The sequence below is a fragment of the Lissotriton helveticus genome, chromosome 1_1 (assembly GCF_964261635.1).
Source record: "Lissotriton helveticus chromosome 1_1, aLisHel1.1, whole genome shotgun sequence".
NCBI lineage: Eukaryota > Metazoa > Chordata > Amphibia > Caudata > Salamandridae > Lissotriton > Lissotriton helveticus.
Genome location: NC_136057.1, coordinates 1,034,243,603 through 1,034,260,039, shown reverse-complemented (window position 1 = coordinate 1,034,260,039; position 16,437 = coordinate 1,034,243,603). Strand labels below are relative to the sequence as shown.

General features: G+C 46.6%; 1 protein-coding gene across 1 annotated transcript in view; it reads left to right on the top strand.

Moving 5' to 3' along the window:
• LOC144820174 (D(4) dopamine receptor-like) overlaps positions 1–16,437 on the top strand; it is a 96,637-nt gene that overhangs the window by 43,747 nt on the left and 36,453 nt on the right. Inside the window, exon 2 of the mRNA XM_078677792.1 lies at positions 7,261–7,373. Coding sequence (XP_078533918.1) covers positions 7,261–7,373 — 113 coding nt within the window. The remainder of the gene's footprint in view (positions 1–7,260; positions 7,374–16,437) is intronic.

Below are 16,437 nucleotides of genomic sequence, written 5' to 3'. Positions count from 1 at the left end.
AGATGCCTCCTTATCCAGGCACTTATTTTATCCCTCTTGGACTACGCGAACGCGGTTTATCTGGGTGCACCGCTAGGCACCATTAAAATCTTACAGACCGTGCAGAACTGTGCGGCCCGTCTGCTTATGGATGTCCCTAGACGTAGCTCTGCTAGGTCGGCATTGCGACTACTTCATTGGCTGCTGGTGCAGAAAAGGGTCTGGTTCAAGGCCATGTGCATGGCCCATAAGTCAACCACTGATAACGGACCGCCCCTCCTACGCCCTCTGTTTACTCACCACCAGATTCCCCGTTCGCTCAGATCCAAGCACAAAAACCTGCTTATAGGCCCTAGGGTCAAACGGACACGCATGGGTGGCCGGCGTTTCTCATTTCATGCAGCAAAATTTTGGAATCAGCTCCCCGAATGCATTCGGCTGGAATCAAACCATCTGGCCTTTAGGAAACGGTTGAAGACCTTTCTGTTTCGTTGAGTGGTGACTATAGCTCCTTGGTCTAAATTTATTTTATTTATTTATATCATTTCTAAAGCGCGCTGTAACCCTACGGGCATCCTGGCGCTGAAAATGCATCTGAGGGGCTGAGCAGTAAGGGCAGAAATGAGGGGAGAAGCTTTATGGAGGTGTGACATTAGGAAATAGCCAGGTCTTTATCCTTTTGCGGAAGAGCATCAGTTCGTTGGTTTTCCTAATTGACAGAGGAAGGCTATTCCAGAGGTGGGCTGCCGCTATGCTAAAGGCTCTGCCCCCATGAGTGGCTTTCCTGATCCTGGGTATACTAAGGAGATTGGTGGATGAGGAACAGAGGGTCCGTGTAGGTTCATACCACTTGAATTTGGTCTGAAGGGGTTTAGGACCTAAGCCATGTGCAGCCTTGAAAACGGTACACAGGGATTTGAAATGGATCCTCTGCTGAATGGGCAACCAGTGCAACTCGGCCAGAGCAAGAGTGGTGGAAGATCGACGTCCTCGGGAGAGCACCATCTTTGCAGCTGCCGCCTGGATGCTCTGAAGTCTGGAGATCAGATAAGCAGGAGATTCCAGTAGCAGAGCATTGCAGTAATCCAGGCGGCTAAGGATGATGCTTCTGACCACGGTTGCTCTGGTGTGTGCTGGAAGCAAGGGCAGCAGCTTTCGAAGGCCCCGCATTAAAGCGAAGCAGCTGCTCACCTGTCTGTTGACGTTGGACTCAAGACTCAGTTTGTCATTGAGATTAACCCCCAAGTTCCGTACGGTTGTTACTGGTGCCAATGGCTCACATGAGTCCAGAGGCCAAAAGTCAACGGGCAGGTTTCTAGCTATTCTTCCCACTTTGCATTGCATTATCTCAGTTTTACTGCTGTTAAACTGTAGTGAGTTTCTTTTTAGCCAGGTTGCCATTTTCCTTATGCAGGTGTGGAAGGTCTCAAGAGATTCTGCATGGGCACCATCAAGGGAAATCATCAGCTGCGTGTCATCCGCATAGTTGATCACGCTAATGCCGTGAGCCTTGATGATGGCCATCAGGGGCTGCATATATACGTTAAAAAGGATCGGGCTGATCGCAGACCCCTGAGGGACCCCATGTGGGACCATAGCAAACTCCGACTGATACGGGGGTAGTGCCACTGCCTGCCATCTATCTGACAGGTAAGAGCGGAACCACTCAAAAGCCATACCCTCTACTCCAGCGGTTTTCAACCGAGTCAGCAAGATGTCGTGGCTCACCGTATCGAAAGCGGCGGACAGGTCAAGCAGAATCAAAATTGCTGATTCCCCCCTGTCCGCCCTCATTCTTAGGTCGTCCAGGACCATCAGTAATGCTGACTCGGTTCCATGGGCTGGTCTGAACCCGAATTGTTCCTCCTCAAGGATGTTATTAGTTTCCAGGAAGAGGGACAGAGACCTACTGACCATCCGTTCCATGATCTTTACTGGATATGGCAGGAGAGAGATAGGTCGGTAGCTCTTATGGCAGTTGGGGTCCAGATTGGATTTCTTTAACAGGGGTGTGACCACTGCCTGCTTCCACTCCCTCGGCACAGTGCCTGTGCAGAAGGATTGTGCACATAGCTGGCGCAGTACAGGAAAGAATTCAGCCCCCAGTTCTTTCACTATTTTGTGGGGTAGAGGATCCAATGGGGATCCAGATGTTACTTTAAGGGCTAATTGTCCAAACTCTTGTTCTGCGGGGATATCGAAAGTGTCCAGGATAGCCCCTGGTATCATGCGTTCTTCTGTTTCCTCATCCCTGTCATCTTTCTCCATGTTGCTTTGGTGCTGCACTATGGAGGAGGGGGCGTCCTCCAGACTTTCAATAAGTTTGGAAATTTTTTCCTGAAAGAAGGAGGCCAGACCATCACATAGTTCCTGTGAGGGTTTGATATTACTGTTAGTACAAACAGGATGGGACAGATCTTTTACAATTTTAAAGATATCGCGTGATTTGTTGGAGCTTTTTAAGATAATAGCAGCAAAGTATTCTGCTTTGGCTGTGGCGATCTCTTTCTTGTATTGAGTTATAGTCAGTCTCCAGAGTAGTCTATTCTGTTCTTCGTAGCCTCTTCTCCACTGCCTCTCTGCCCTTTTACAGACGTTTTTCAGATCTTTTAGTGTATCTGTATACCAGGGTGCGGAGGGGCTGCCTCTTTTCCTGATTGCTTTCAGGGGGGCTATGCAGTCAAGTCTCTTGGTTACATGGTCACAAAGTAAACTGTAATTCGTAGCAATATCATTTTCTGATTTAAGGAGGGTCTGCATCTGAAAGAGGTCCGTCTCCTTTTCTCCTTTCCTCTTCAGTAATCCCTTCCAATCGCGGCTGATAAAAGTTCTAACTTGTGTATTAACTTGATCTGTATTGCCCAGGGTATGAATATCAAACATTATGAGATGGTGATCTGACCATCCCACTGGTTGGATTTCTCCCATGGTTATAAGATTTTCTTCGGCGAAGATTAAATCTAGAGTATTTCCTTCCCTGTGTGTGGGAGCGGTTACCCATTGTTTTAATCCTAGATTAGCACAGGATTGTATGATATTGTGGTAGGCAGTATCCAAAGTGCCGTTAGTCCACAGGTTGAAATCCCCCAATGCTAGTACTCTGCTGTGGGTGAGTGTCAAGTTGTTAATGACTGAGATTAATTCCTGTTGTTGCATAGCATTAATGAACCCTGGTGGCCTGTAGCAGATTAGGCCAGTGAGGCAGTAACCTGAGCCGAGTTTGATAGATATCCCTGATAATTCAGCGCAGGAGGTTTTGTCTATGTCCAGCGAGGTGATGTTCAGATCCTCCCTGAAAATAATTCCCGTTCCTCCCCCTCGTTCCTTTGGCCTTGGGTTATGGAGAATCTTGTAACCCTCTGGGCATGCTGGACCTAGTTCAAGCTCTAAACCAGCCACCGTCCAGGTTTCTGTAAGAAACAGAATATCCAAGTTATTGGATTCGATCAAGAGCTGTATCTCGGTGGCATGTTTGGGAAGAGATCTCACGTTTAATAACCCGCTTCTCAGCTCTTCTTTGGATCTGCATCCCGGTTCTGTACACAGTGTCTCTCCAGAAGGGTATAGGTTGTTATCAGAGACTTGATTTACTTTGGCCATTAGGTCGATTGGGAGGGGATTTATATGCGGTGGATAGGTGAGACAGATAGGGCAGGAGTAGTTGTATTCGGATTTCAGGTTAGGTGCTAATCGTGGGCAGATTGCCTTACCTGATAATGGGTCCAGCCCCATTAGTGTCTCTCTGCTGTATCTAAGTGCCACTTTGTCTGGGGCAATTTGGCCAGGGGGGGTGGCCCTGAGCCCGGGCCGAGTGCGGACGGGCACAGACGGGCTTGCCTTTGGCGCGCCTTCGGCGCGCTGACGGCGCGCCCGCTGCGCCCGTCCGCTGCGCTTCCGGCGTGATGGTTCCATTATGTACTGGCGAGGGGCGGGGGGTGGGAGGGGCTGAGCACTCGCCTGGTCGCCCTGCACCTGCCCTCACCCAAGATGGCAGGGAACCCCGGCAGCACCTACTCGGCTGCACTGGGGAGGATCAGGGACACATCGTGATGGCAGGCAGTAAGGATTTGTCAAAACTATTAATTCAGCAGACAGATTTAAAACAATAAAAACGATTTTAGACAAGGTTAAATAATCGCTGGTAAAATGTGCAAAATAGCTCAAATGAAAGTCCCGGCTTTCCGCCTCAGGACACTTTAACTTACGCTCCCCATACAGTAACAATCACTGAGGGAAAGGTCGTTTGATCTTTTGTACTGGCGGGGGGCGGGAGGTGGGAGGGGCTGAGCACTCGCCTGGTCGCCCTGCACCTGCCCTCACCCAAGATGGCGGGGAACCCCGGCAGCACCTACTCGGCTGCACTGGGGAGGATCAGGGACACATCGTGATGGCAGGCAGTAAGGATTTGTCAAAACTATTAATTCAGCAGACAGATTTAAAACAATAAAAACGATTTTAGACAAGGTTAAAAAATCGCTGGTAAAATGTGCAAAATAGCTCAAATGAAAGTCCCGGCTTTCCGCCTCAGGACACTTTAACTTACGCTCCCCATACAGTAACAATCACTGAGGGAAAGGTCGTTTGATCTTTTGTACTGGCGAGGGGCGGGAGGTGGGAGGGGCTGAGCACTCGCCTGGTCGCCCTGCACCTGCCCTCACCCAAGATGGCGGGGAACCCCGGCAGCACCTACTCGGCTGCACTGGGGAGGATCAGGGACACATCGTGATGGCAGGCAGTAAGGATTTGTCAAAACTATTAATTCAGCAGACAGATTTAAAACAATAAAAACGATTTTAGACAAGGTTAAAAAATCGCTGGTAAAATGTGCAAAATAGCTCAAATGAAAGTCCCGGCTTTCCGCCTCAGGACACTTTAACTTACCCTCCCCATACAGTAACAATCACTGAGGGAAAGGTCGTTTGATCTTTTGTACTGGCGAGGGGCGGGAGGTGGGAGGGGCTGAGCACTCGCCTGGTCGCCCTGCACCTGCCCTCACCCAAGATGGCGGGGAACCCCGGCAGCACCTACTCGGCTGCACTGGGGAGGATCAGGGACACATCGTGATGGCAGGCAGTAAGGATTTGTCAAAACTATTAATTCAGCAGACAGATTTAAAACAATAAAAACGATTTTAGACAAGGTTAAAAAATCGCTGGTAAAATGTGCAAAATAGCTCAAATGAAAGTCCCGGCTTTCCGCCTCAGGACACTTTAACTTACGCTCCCCATACAGTAACAAAGCACTGGGATGCCACCGGGTAGCCATGCGCTATACAAGCATGTACTCATTCATTCATTCATTGTCCGTTCATATAAGAATTCCGCGTGCACCGGAGGAGAAATTCACAGCATAACAATGGCCCGCTTTCGCTGCAGACACAGCACTTCGCTGTCAGGAGCTAAATGTGTTTCCTGTAGTATGGCTACATTTACTTTATGGCGTTTAAGGTAGGCCAACTTTGTGGACTTTCCTATGGTCATTAAGACGTCACACGTTCCAAGTAAGGAATTGAATATGTGGCTCTGCAGGGTGGCTTCCCGCTTCTTGATTTATGTCCTCAATAACACTTCCATATTTCTCATAGCACTGTCATGTTCTGCAGTGTAGTGTGTTTCTCTTTTCATTAACAATAACAAGGACATAACATTCTGTAAATCCCCACCTCCCACGCTTTGTGCCCCCAAGTGTGCATAACAAAAAAACGTCTCCCACCCCCTCCCGTCCCAGTATCCCTCAAACAAGAAATAACTCTAATTTGCCAATAGCATGAGGTGGTGCACGCATAGGAGTGGGTGTTACCGGCTTAGTAAGTCTCCGATTGATCGAGCCGCCGGCTGCTAAGTGTGACACAACCTATAATCTCACCCACTGCATGTTTTAGTGAACTCATAGTGTGCGCAAGTAATACAAATAGTATGCAGCCTCGATGTCTCCCCCTGATTTCTCCTTAAGTCTTTCCCCTGCTGAGATGTCTATTGAATAATTAACCATTCCAGTTCTACAGTTCAAGGAGAAAGTCTCATTATTCCCCCCAAACTATACGTGTACACGGGGTGTCAGCGAAGTACCCCCAACGCATTCAGATCAGTCTCAGCTTTCCTCTCGAGTCTAGGGCCGCATAAAGGACTTTCTTCCTCTTTTACTGCCAGTTTGGGGTCCTGTAACAGGCCCTTACTCCTCAAGGAAGTTTAGGGAAGCGGTGCGAGCCCCTATTAACATGAATTCCTCTGATTCTGCATTGGACACCCACACAAGTGAGGTATCATAGTACGTGCAGGTGGACATTAACGGGTCATTTTCTTTCGTAATATGCTGGTTTCCCAAAATTTGTTTCGCTTAATGTTTTCAGTAGCATTGCAATCCACCCCCCCATGCAAAGTATGGGTAAGTCACAAAAATAGCAGGCGTTGGGAGACCAGCGATGAACGAGTTGATCGCAGGTTTTTGTCTCCCAACGCCTGTCACGAGCCGCCTTGAAAATAATGCGTTCCCGCCTCCAACTACATTTTACATGTAGTTGGACGTGGGAACGCCCAATTTGCATGTCATTAGCGATGTTTATCGCTGACATGCAAAGTGGGGCGGTATGAGGCTTGAGGCAGGTGTTGGCATGCCCTTGATGATAGGGCGCGAGAAGTATCGTCGCTTTCTCGGCACAATTCGCCGAAAAAGCGGCGATACTTCACCTTGATAATATGGCCCTGAGTTTCTAGTATAATGCATTCTAGGAAGCACCTCTAGGCGGTGCTTCAGAAAACCCAGGATATGGATTTGGTGCTTGTCATAGGTGTCAGATGCAGAACGGCTGATCTGTTCTGAATGTAAATTCACTAAGGGCCAGATGTAGGTAGGGAAAATTTAACGATTCTTATTTACCGAATTTTACCGATTCGGTAAATAAGAATCGGTAAATAAGAAGGGGGGAGATGTAGGAACATCCAGATGTTCCTTTTACCGAATCGGTAAAAATCGGTATTTACCGATTCGGTAAAATTACCGAATTGGCCTGTTTCCTTCCCCCTACATGTCAAAAGCCAAATACCGGTCGGTAACGGCCGAATTCGGCCGTTGCCGACCGGTATTTGGCGACCTACATCTGGCCCTTGGAAGTGAGAGAAATGAGTTGTTTTGGAGAGTATTAGCGGGGGATGGATGGGGCAGGGGAAAAGGATGCTTAAGGGCGGGCAAGGGAGTGCACGTGTGCGAGAGGGCTGGTTGCGTCGGTGTGCATTAAGGGACCTCAAAGGCACTGGTAAATAAGCTGTGCTTCTCTCTTTTCAGTTCCTGGGAGGAATCTGGACTCTCAACATGTCTGTCTGTGATGCTCTGATGACAATGGACGTGATGCTCTGCACGGCTTCTATCCTCAACCTTTGCGCCATCAGTGTGGACAGGTGAGAAACTCAGTCCGAATCGAGCCTGTAGTGCCTGCATTCCACTTTAGTGCGCTGTGTCCATTGTCTTTACACTGATGACTGTATTAAAGCCCTCCAAACTGATTCCGATTCCACGTGCCTTCTTTACAACTCTGTGCGGCTTTCCTGTTACCAGGGACGATTCAGCTTCTCTTCAATAAACACAGTGCAATGATCCTGCAAGTGCAACAGCTTGTATTATTGGCCATTTTGCACCACGCACCCTGCAACAGCTTGTATTACTGGCCACTTTGAAGGACACACTGACAACCCCAGGACATCTTTGGGACACGCTCAAAGCAGTGATACTCAAAGTACGGCCCGGGGCCGCATGCGGCCCTCATGACCTTTACATGTGGCCCCCCTCATCAACTGGACCACTAAGTTGCTATTTACGCGAGTCTGCACTAACTTTAAAAAGATGTTAAGGACAGAGGCAAGGATTTAATTAAAGGTTAATGTAAGTTAAAGAAAGGAAGTAACTAGGGTGTTCTGCCCCGCTTAACTTTACAAATACCTTCATTTTAAAAAACATCTTGCAGCGAAAGTGTAAAAGTATGATAGTCAGTTCAAAATAAATATCATTCACATGCAGAACTGTTTCACCTTAGTTCATCAAATTATACTGGTGCATTAAAAAGTCTTTTTTTAAGTGATAGTTTTCAAACACTCATTTAAAAACATTCATTCTTGACCCTACCCTGACAACAATGCCACAAGTGAACTAGGACCAAGTCAGTTTTTACGTGCCCTCTTTGGGTGGCATGGGTTTCTATTATACATGAATGGCATTATAGTTTAATAAATCAAACACAGGCAGTAGTTTTGTACAGCACACATCCTCAATGTATGTATTTCGAGGTCCTCATTTGTGATAATGAACAAAAAGGAGGAAAAGTAAATTGAAACAATTGACTAGGATGACACACTTTGGTTAAATGGAAAATCTGAGATTATTCCTAAGAGTCTGGTTTCACATTGTGCAGTTCAGACACTAGATGTATATGATTTGCTTCCCCTAGATGCACCTTACTGCCAACTGCCCTGCCCCAACCCCAGTCCTGGACTGCCAAACTGCTGGCATCAATGTGGCCCTCCGTCACATCACAGACCAAACTTTGTGGCCCCTTGGAAAATGTTTGCGAGTACCCATTACTTAAAGGGTTACTAATACTAATGTTTGGATCTGGCCTCTGATAAAGGAGGCGGCTCCGAGACCTCCAAATAAGAGCTAAACACACCTTGCTTTGAAGGACACACCTAAAATGGGTGGCGCTAGGTTCAGAGCCACCGACGGGTGTAAGCGCTAGCTTTTATTGATTTACATAGATTCACAAACCGTACAGTTATGAGAACATTATGGCAAGCATATAAAATATGCAAACAGTAATTATAAAAATTTGCCATAGACTAATTAGAGGTCCACAGATTAGGAATTTAAGTCATTCCCTAGACCAGAGAAAGGCACTGCGAAGCCACACTAAATGGTAGATTGTGCTTTATACAACTGCTAAGTAACAACAACAGCAATAATATCTGTGCTAGTTATTCTTTGCATGCACAGTACAGTACTGCACAATATATTGAATCAATTGTTTTTTCATTAATACTCTGTCACAGTTGCTAGTCGCTACCCTACGCAGGTGGCCTGGAACATGCTCAGTGATTTAGGAGTGTAATTTCTTTCCAATATAAAGCATTTCGTATACTGTATTCATTTAGGCCCTCAAACCTTAGCCCTAAGCTTTACAAGCATTCAAAAGCAGACACCATCTTTCCTGGATTCCTGATTTGAACCATGGCTGTCTCCTATCCTTTTCCTTGGATAGTGATAGTCAAGCTTCACGTCTTATAATATATATTTGCTTACTGCAATCAATGTCACTAACCTTCTTTGGATGCACGGCACCTTTGAAGAGTACCTATATCAATAAAAAAGGTAAAAACCTATAACACTAGGTCAGTGGGAAAGTAAGACAACATTGTCCACTCCCATACATCTCATATATCTGATGTTGCTCATCCATAAATTGGCCCTTAGTCACCCTACATAGCCTTCACACCCTGCCAGGGTTTAATACATCCCTAGTTCAAAGCATTTCCACATTCGACAATTCACTTGAACCCTGGGATAATTCAATGTTTCGCAGGTTCTGGTATGTCCCACATGTCTCTCGACCCCCCTAGAATAGAAAAGACACTTGTTTGAAACATCTTTAGTTGCTCTGATGAGGACATGGTGTTAGTCATAGAACATAAGATGAAGATCTGTAGAACATTCTCCCAGCAGCACACAAAGCACAACAACCAATCAGGTACTGCCACATCACATGCCATCTCATTCTCCTAATTATACGGTCTGTATTATCCTGTACATTTTGAGAATTTATCTTGCTTTGACTGGAAAAAAAATCTGCATTTGATGAACACGTGACACCAGATCTTGAATGCCACCTACTGGCAAGGTTTACTGGGTCCTTCCTTACAGGAAATGCAACTTTAAAGGAGACACACATTTTATGTAACACATTTCTCCTTTTTGTTAAATTCCTGTCATTTTTGCTCCACCAGAATTGGTATACCCTCCTCCTGACCCTCTAGTTAACAAGGACAGGTGACAGCCCATCCCTCATAGTTCTCTAACTCTTTCTCACCACACCTCACATTACTGCAGGCTGTGCACCTCATTATGGGCCAGATGTAGGTAGCCAAATACCGGTCGGTAACGACCGAATTCGGCCGTTACCGACCGGTATTTGGCTTTTGAGATGTAGGTGCCTGAAAACAGGCCATTTCGGTAATTTTACCGAATCTGTAAATATACCGGTCGGTAAATTTACCGACCGGTATATTTACAGAATCTGTAAAATCGAGATGTAGGTGGGACTCTTCTGAGTCCCACAAGCCCTACAAAATCGGTATTTTACCATCAAATACAAGTTGATGGTAAAATACCGATTCAGGTGTGCATGCACATGTGTGCATGCACACCTATGCCATATGACAGGCAGACCTGCCCTTAGGGCAGGTATGCCTGCCACATGGCACCTGAACCCGTTTTGGGGGTGCTAGAGGGTGTCAAAGTGACACCCCCTGCACCCTTGTGAAATTCGGTATTTACCGATTCGGTAAATACCGACCGGTAAATGCCCAATCATTCCTATGGGCTTCAAAGCCCATAGGAATGAATGGGCATTTACCGGTCGGTATTTACCGAATCGGTAAATACCGAATTTTACCGATTCGGTAAATGCACATCTGTATTTACCTACATCTCGGTACTTATATTTTACCACTTCTTAAATACCGAATCGGTATGATTCGGTATTTAAGAGGTGGTAAAATAATTTTACCTACATCTGGCCCTATATGCCTTATTGGGTGGGGGCCCTAACATCTCTTCTGCAAGCACCCTTCCCACTCAAAGGCCCAGTCTGTTTGCATTCACTGCTTTTCTAGTACAGCCTATACAGTCCCTTCAAGCCTCTACCCCCATGGTGCTACTCACTTTGGAAGGCCCACTTCTGCCACTGGCCAAAGAGGAAATGGGAGTTGGGAAAGTGCTATCTACCATTTTGGCTTCTCTAGTTTGTATTGTGGGAGTGAAACATCCATTAAAGGGGTTTTAATACACTAGGGGCATGGTTTGAACGCGGAAGGGAGCAGGGAGCGGCGTCGGTGAGCTCCTGCAGCTTCGCCACCATCTGGCATCATCCACATGTAATCTGGATCAAGGGACCTCTACTCTGTAAAGGAGCACACCGAGAGAACTCCCCAACACTCTCGACCCCCTGTGAGCGAGCGGGTAGTGCTGATCGAGGCTTTGGGTGTGGCTGCTGCCACAGGGCCTAAAGATGGCGGCGTCCATAGCAAGATGCTGCGTGCCTGCTGGGCAGCCAACTGCTGAGGCGATAGCCCAAGGGCACTGGAGATCTATAGTGGCAGCCCATCCCCTCCTACTGTGTGCCCTGAAGGAGGTGATTGGATGCTACCAGAGAATGAGGCTTCTTTCTGTGGCCACACCTGAACAAGAGAGGCCTGAGCTGGAATGCAGCCTACGGGAGAGGTTGTGACCAAGAAGCAGAGTAGAAAAGGCCTTGGAGGGCCACGCTCCGTGTGCTGCATTGGCGGAGAGGTGCCTGGTGACTTGCATGCCATCTTGGAGGGAGCCGATTCCCATGTTGAATCGCAGGATTCAGGAGAGCGAGGGCCGCTGTCTAATCCTTCTGGGGTGCTTGGAGCTGGAGTATGGTGCCCCCTTCCCCGGATTTCGTTGACTGTTGGAGGATTTAAGATGCAGCACTCCTGTGTGATCTAGTGCATTGGCTACATCCTGGGCCATCCTTTGCTCTGTTGGACTGTGGCACACTGAGCTCTCCTCGCCTCCTTCGACCCACCTTCCCCTGTGGCCCTGCAGGAGAGTGATACCATCAGATTTCAACAGGTGTCCTGGTGGGAGGCTCGAACTGGCAGTGGGGTCCACCCTGGAGTCTCCTGGAGTGCTGGAAGCAATGGCGTTTTGTCCATGTGGTTCTCCCTAAGGACAATGTTGTCCCTCTTCCCCTTTGGGTTGCCTGCCACACATATCCTAAGAGCTGCAACGGTGCCCAGATTTGCTGGTGCCTCCTGCAGGGTCTGAAAGAAGGATTCTCTTTGTGTTGGAAGGGACACTTGGCCTCTCCTGGGGGTACCGTGTGTGCACACGCTGTGTGTATTGGCTCCTTGACGACCTTGCCCTCTGTCACTGGAACCATGGGCACCACCTCCAGATGTAAGGGGACAGAATGGGGTGGTCAGCCACCTCCAGGCTCCCATAGTGATCCAGACAAAGGCCCTGCTAATGCTGCCAGGGATTCTTCTACCACATTGGACTTCATCCTGGCAGCCATTAAAGACACAAGGGAGGCTTAGGAATATCTAGTGGACACTGTGTTGACAGACCTGGGCATACTCAGAGATGACCACAGAAAGCTGCCCGATGATGCAGCACAATGTTACTGATATCCAGCCTGCTATGGGATGCCTGACATCTCAAAGGACTTAGTTGATGGAGCAGATCTGTGCCCTTGAATATAGAGCGGAAGATGCAGAGGGCAGAGCACGCTGGAACAACATCCGTCTAGTTGGTCTCCCGGAGCTGATTGAAGGACAGGATATGGTTTCCTTCTTGGAAGATTGTCTTTGGGCAGAGATAGCACCTGTTGGCCTATCCCCCTTCTTTGCATTGAAAGGGGCACATAAAGTTTCGAGAGGAGACGTGGGCACAGGAGGTTGCACTTCGGGAACTCCGTCGCCACACTGATCCTTCGATGCACCACATATTTTTGCTCAAGAAGGAGAAGCTGGCAGCTCTAATGGAGAAGCTCTGCTGTTTTTATAACAGGTAATACATGGCCAGAGTGTTGCTTGCTTGGCTGGCGAATCCCAGTAAGCAGGCATTGCAGAGCCTATAAATGGTTTCTGGGGATGGCGCCCGGGTTTATGATCCAGTTAGTATTAATGAGCTATTCCACAAGTACTATACTGCTTTTTATGCTTGCCACCATCTGTAAGCCCCACTATTTCTGAACCTCTTTTTGGACCCATTCCCTCTCCCGACCCTGACACTGGAAGCTGCAGAGGGACTGGGAGCAAATACTTCATCTGAGGAGATTGTGGCTGCGATTAAAGTCATGGCAAGGGGTAAGTTGGCAGGTTCAGATGGGGTGCCAGTTTAATTTTATGCCCCTTACATTGCTTGACTGGCCCCTCACCTAGTGGAGGTCTCCCGAGGCCTGGGTGCTGCCCCCTACTATGAAGGAAACATCAATAGTCCCCCTGCTTAAACCGGGCAGTCTCCCTCTGGAAGTTGCATTGTATCAGCCCCTATCAATGCTTAACATTGACTCCAGGGTCCTGCGCCAGGTGTTGGCTACAAGATTGCTACCCCATATGCCACAGCTTATACATGCTGATCAGACAAGCTTCATCCCAGAGAGGAGCACATCACTGAATATCAGAAAGGTGGTGGCATTGCTACTAGCTGCCTCCTCGATTGATGCACAGGAAGTGGTAATGTTAGTGGACAGTGATAAGGCCCTAAATGGTTGGACTGGGCTAACCTGTATGCTGTGCTGCGCCATATGGGCTTAGACGGAAGGTTCATTGCATGGGTCATGTTATTGTATGTAGTCCCTACTGTGAGAGTTAGAACAGGGGAAATGGTGTCGGAATCCTATGAGGTGGGGCAGGGTTGTCCCTTATTCCCACTGTTGTTTGCCATTGCGGTACAGCTTCTGGCGAGCAGAGCACATGAGGGTACCTCTTACAGCAGCATCACGCTCCGTGGAGCTGTGCACCATATTGTTTTGTATGCTGACGATATGTTGTTTTTCCTGCGAGACCACCGAGTGGACGTCCTCAGAGCCACTCATCTCCTAGAGGAGTTTGGTGCTCTGTCAGGCCTGAGCATGAACTGGTGAAAGACTAGCGTGTGTATGAGGTTTCCGCTTTCATAAAGGATGATTTTCTCCAGACACGTGGCATTTTTTCTGTGACATCAGAAATTTGGACTCCTGAATTGTTCCATGAATAGTTGGAAAATGTGCATTACTTGTATCTTTCTTCATTTGTCGTTCAACGCCCCCTTACCCATTGCTGTGATTGATTTAACTGAGATAGGTGTCTCGAGCTTGCTGATCACCAGCTTAGCCAGAACAGCTTTCAAGGTAATTATTGGACAAATCACATTTTATTGTCTTTTGACATAGGGTTTCCAGACCCTCCCATAGCTTCATGGATCACATGTGATATCTATTTGAGAAATATGGGAAACATATTTCAATATCTCCTCAATAGCTGGGGAATCTGGAGAATTCCATTCCCTACATATCTCTCGCATTGCAAGTAAAACTAAGTAAAAGATAAGCCTTGCCTTGACACCTTGCTCAGCAATTTCTAGCATGGGATCCATATAAAAAAAACACCAGTTGAGGGCTTACCATATTTTGATGACCAGTTATTTCACCGAGAGTCTTACTCACAGTATTCCAGTATGATGGCAATGCTGGACTATCCATGGACATGTGTATGTCATTTGCTTGCTGTGTTCCACATTTCAGGCAGGAGAGGGTCTTGCCTTCCACTTTTGCCTTTTTGCTTGGAATCCAACAAGCCCAATGAATAGTAAAAATTGATTATTCTTAAGTGGTGTAGACTTTACCACAGAGTATAGAGTACTTAGCACAGCTGGTTCATGTCTGTCTCTGGTATGTCCTCCTTCCAGATCGAATACGCCACATAGCGTTGTTTATCCTCAGCCTCAAGAAGATCCCAGTACCAGATTGCAACTTCTTTTTTTACAATTTCAGTACTCTCCAGCCTTTTCTCCCATGTCCCATCTACCTCCTCTGTCCAAACCTGTGATGTCCACCATGAGTGCAGCCAAGTATTTAATCTTGTGATCATGCTCCCAGTGAGTGATGCTATGTCAGTCCATCCAATTAAACTTTCCCCATCTCGTAAGTCTCTCCAATAAGTTAAACCTGCTTGTTTCAAAGGTTGACTCAATGGATCATTTAGGCATTCTAGTTTCCCAAGGAAATCCCAGATTGGAACAAAAGTTACATAATATGGTATATTGAGAATTCTCCCAACACTCGTCCAGGTCTTTAGTGCTACGACAAGTACTTTCAGCCTAACTTGCTTAAAATACATAGCAATGAATCCAATTCTTGATGCAGGATGTGTTTTCTCCATCTTCAGTTTCCATATGGCCCTGATATAAACTAACCTTGGCAAGGATATTTAGAAGTGCAAAATATACAAATGGTGAGAGACTGCAATTCATTCACTACAAAATTCCCACCCCACGCCACACTTGCTTTCACTTAAAAGTTATGTGCATGTTTCCTGCTTTGGGAATAGGCTTATGCTAGAAATCTCCCTGGGGTTTTTACAGTGGGAGATACCAACATGGGAGGGTCACAGCTTCCTGGCAGTAGGCTCTTTCCAGGCTCCAGTTTTCTATTACCCGCCTTCTTGAAAACAAATACTTGTGCCAGCTGTCTGTCTCATTAATAAGTGACAAGCTAGTCATTTGTTTCTGAATTTTCACAAAGAAGCAGAGGGTGTACCATTCAAAATAATGCACATCTCTAATGCTTTTTCAGCAGGCCTCAGGCACAACTACGTTAAAACACTCAGTAAACATGCAGAATCTTGGAAGCATTGAAGGAAAGTGAAAAACTTGTATACATCAGGTAGAATACAGCGATATTACTGAGTAAACAGTCTCTTACTCATACCTACATAGATGGAATCCTACTCACAGTCACAGGCAGGAATGTCTCCAGCTTCACAGGATGGGTGCAACTACCACCCAGTTTTATAACTCGTCCAATTGCACCTCCCCTTACACTATTGTGGAAAACCATTTGTTACATGATTAACTGCAGGAGGACATTGTTGCAGAACAGCTCAGTTCCAGCATTACAAATATCTCAGTCATCATAATAAAGAAGGATTGTGTTTCATGGTCTCTGCTGAAGATGATTGTTGTTCAGCGAAGAACTTTGTGGCTGTTCATGAATCACTCTGGTTGTGCTTACAAGATCCCTTCCCTTTATTCCGCTCCTTACAATTTGACATATTTATCAACTTTAGCCAGAAGTGTTTATTCTAGTATACTTCAATTTGTAATCTGATCACACTCCTTTTTTGCCATCTGCGATATTAATTAAGTTCTTTAGAGTTCAAAGTTGTCTCAATGAAGATCAATTGGAAACCCGAGATCTGTGTTTACCGTGTTAGTTAAAGGTTCGACTCACAGCAGTGTTGATCCAGAATGTATCCTTGCCAGCGAGTTAAATTAGGTACCACTGAGTTGGATAATAATGTCATGCATTAAAGTGGCAACAGATAATTTAATTAGTGGGTTGTTCTATAGTCATGAATGTTTGATATTATTAAAAAATAACTTTTAATGTCCTTGGATCCATGTGTGAGATGTAGAACATCTTGTCCCAAGTTTCTGATTATCTTTCATGCTCTCATTCCTTGCCAC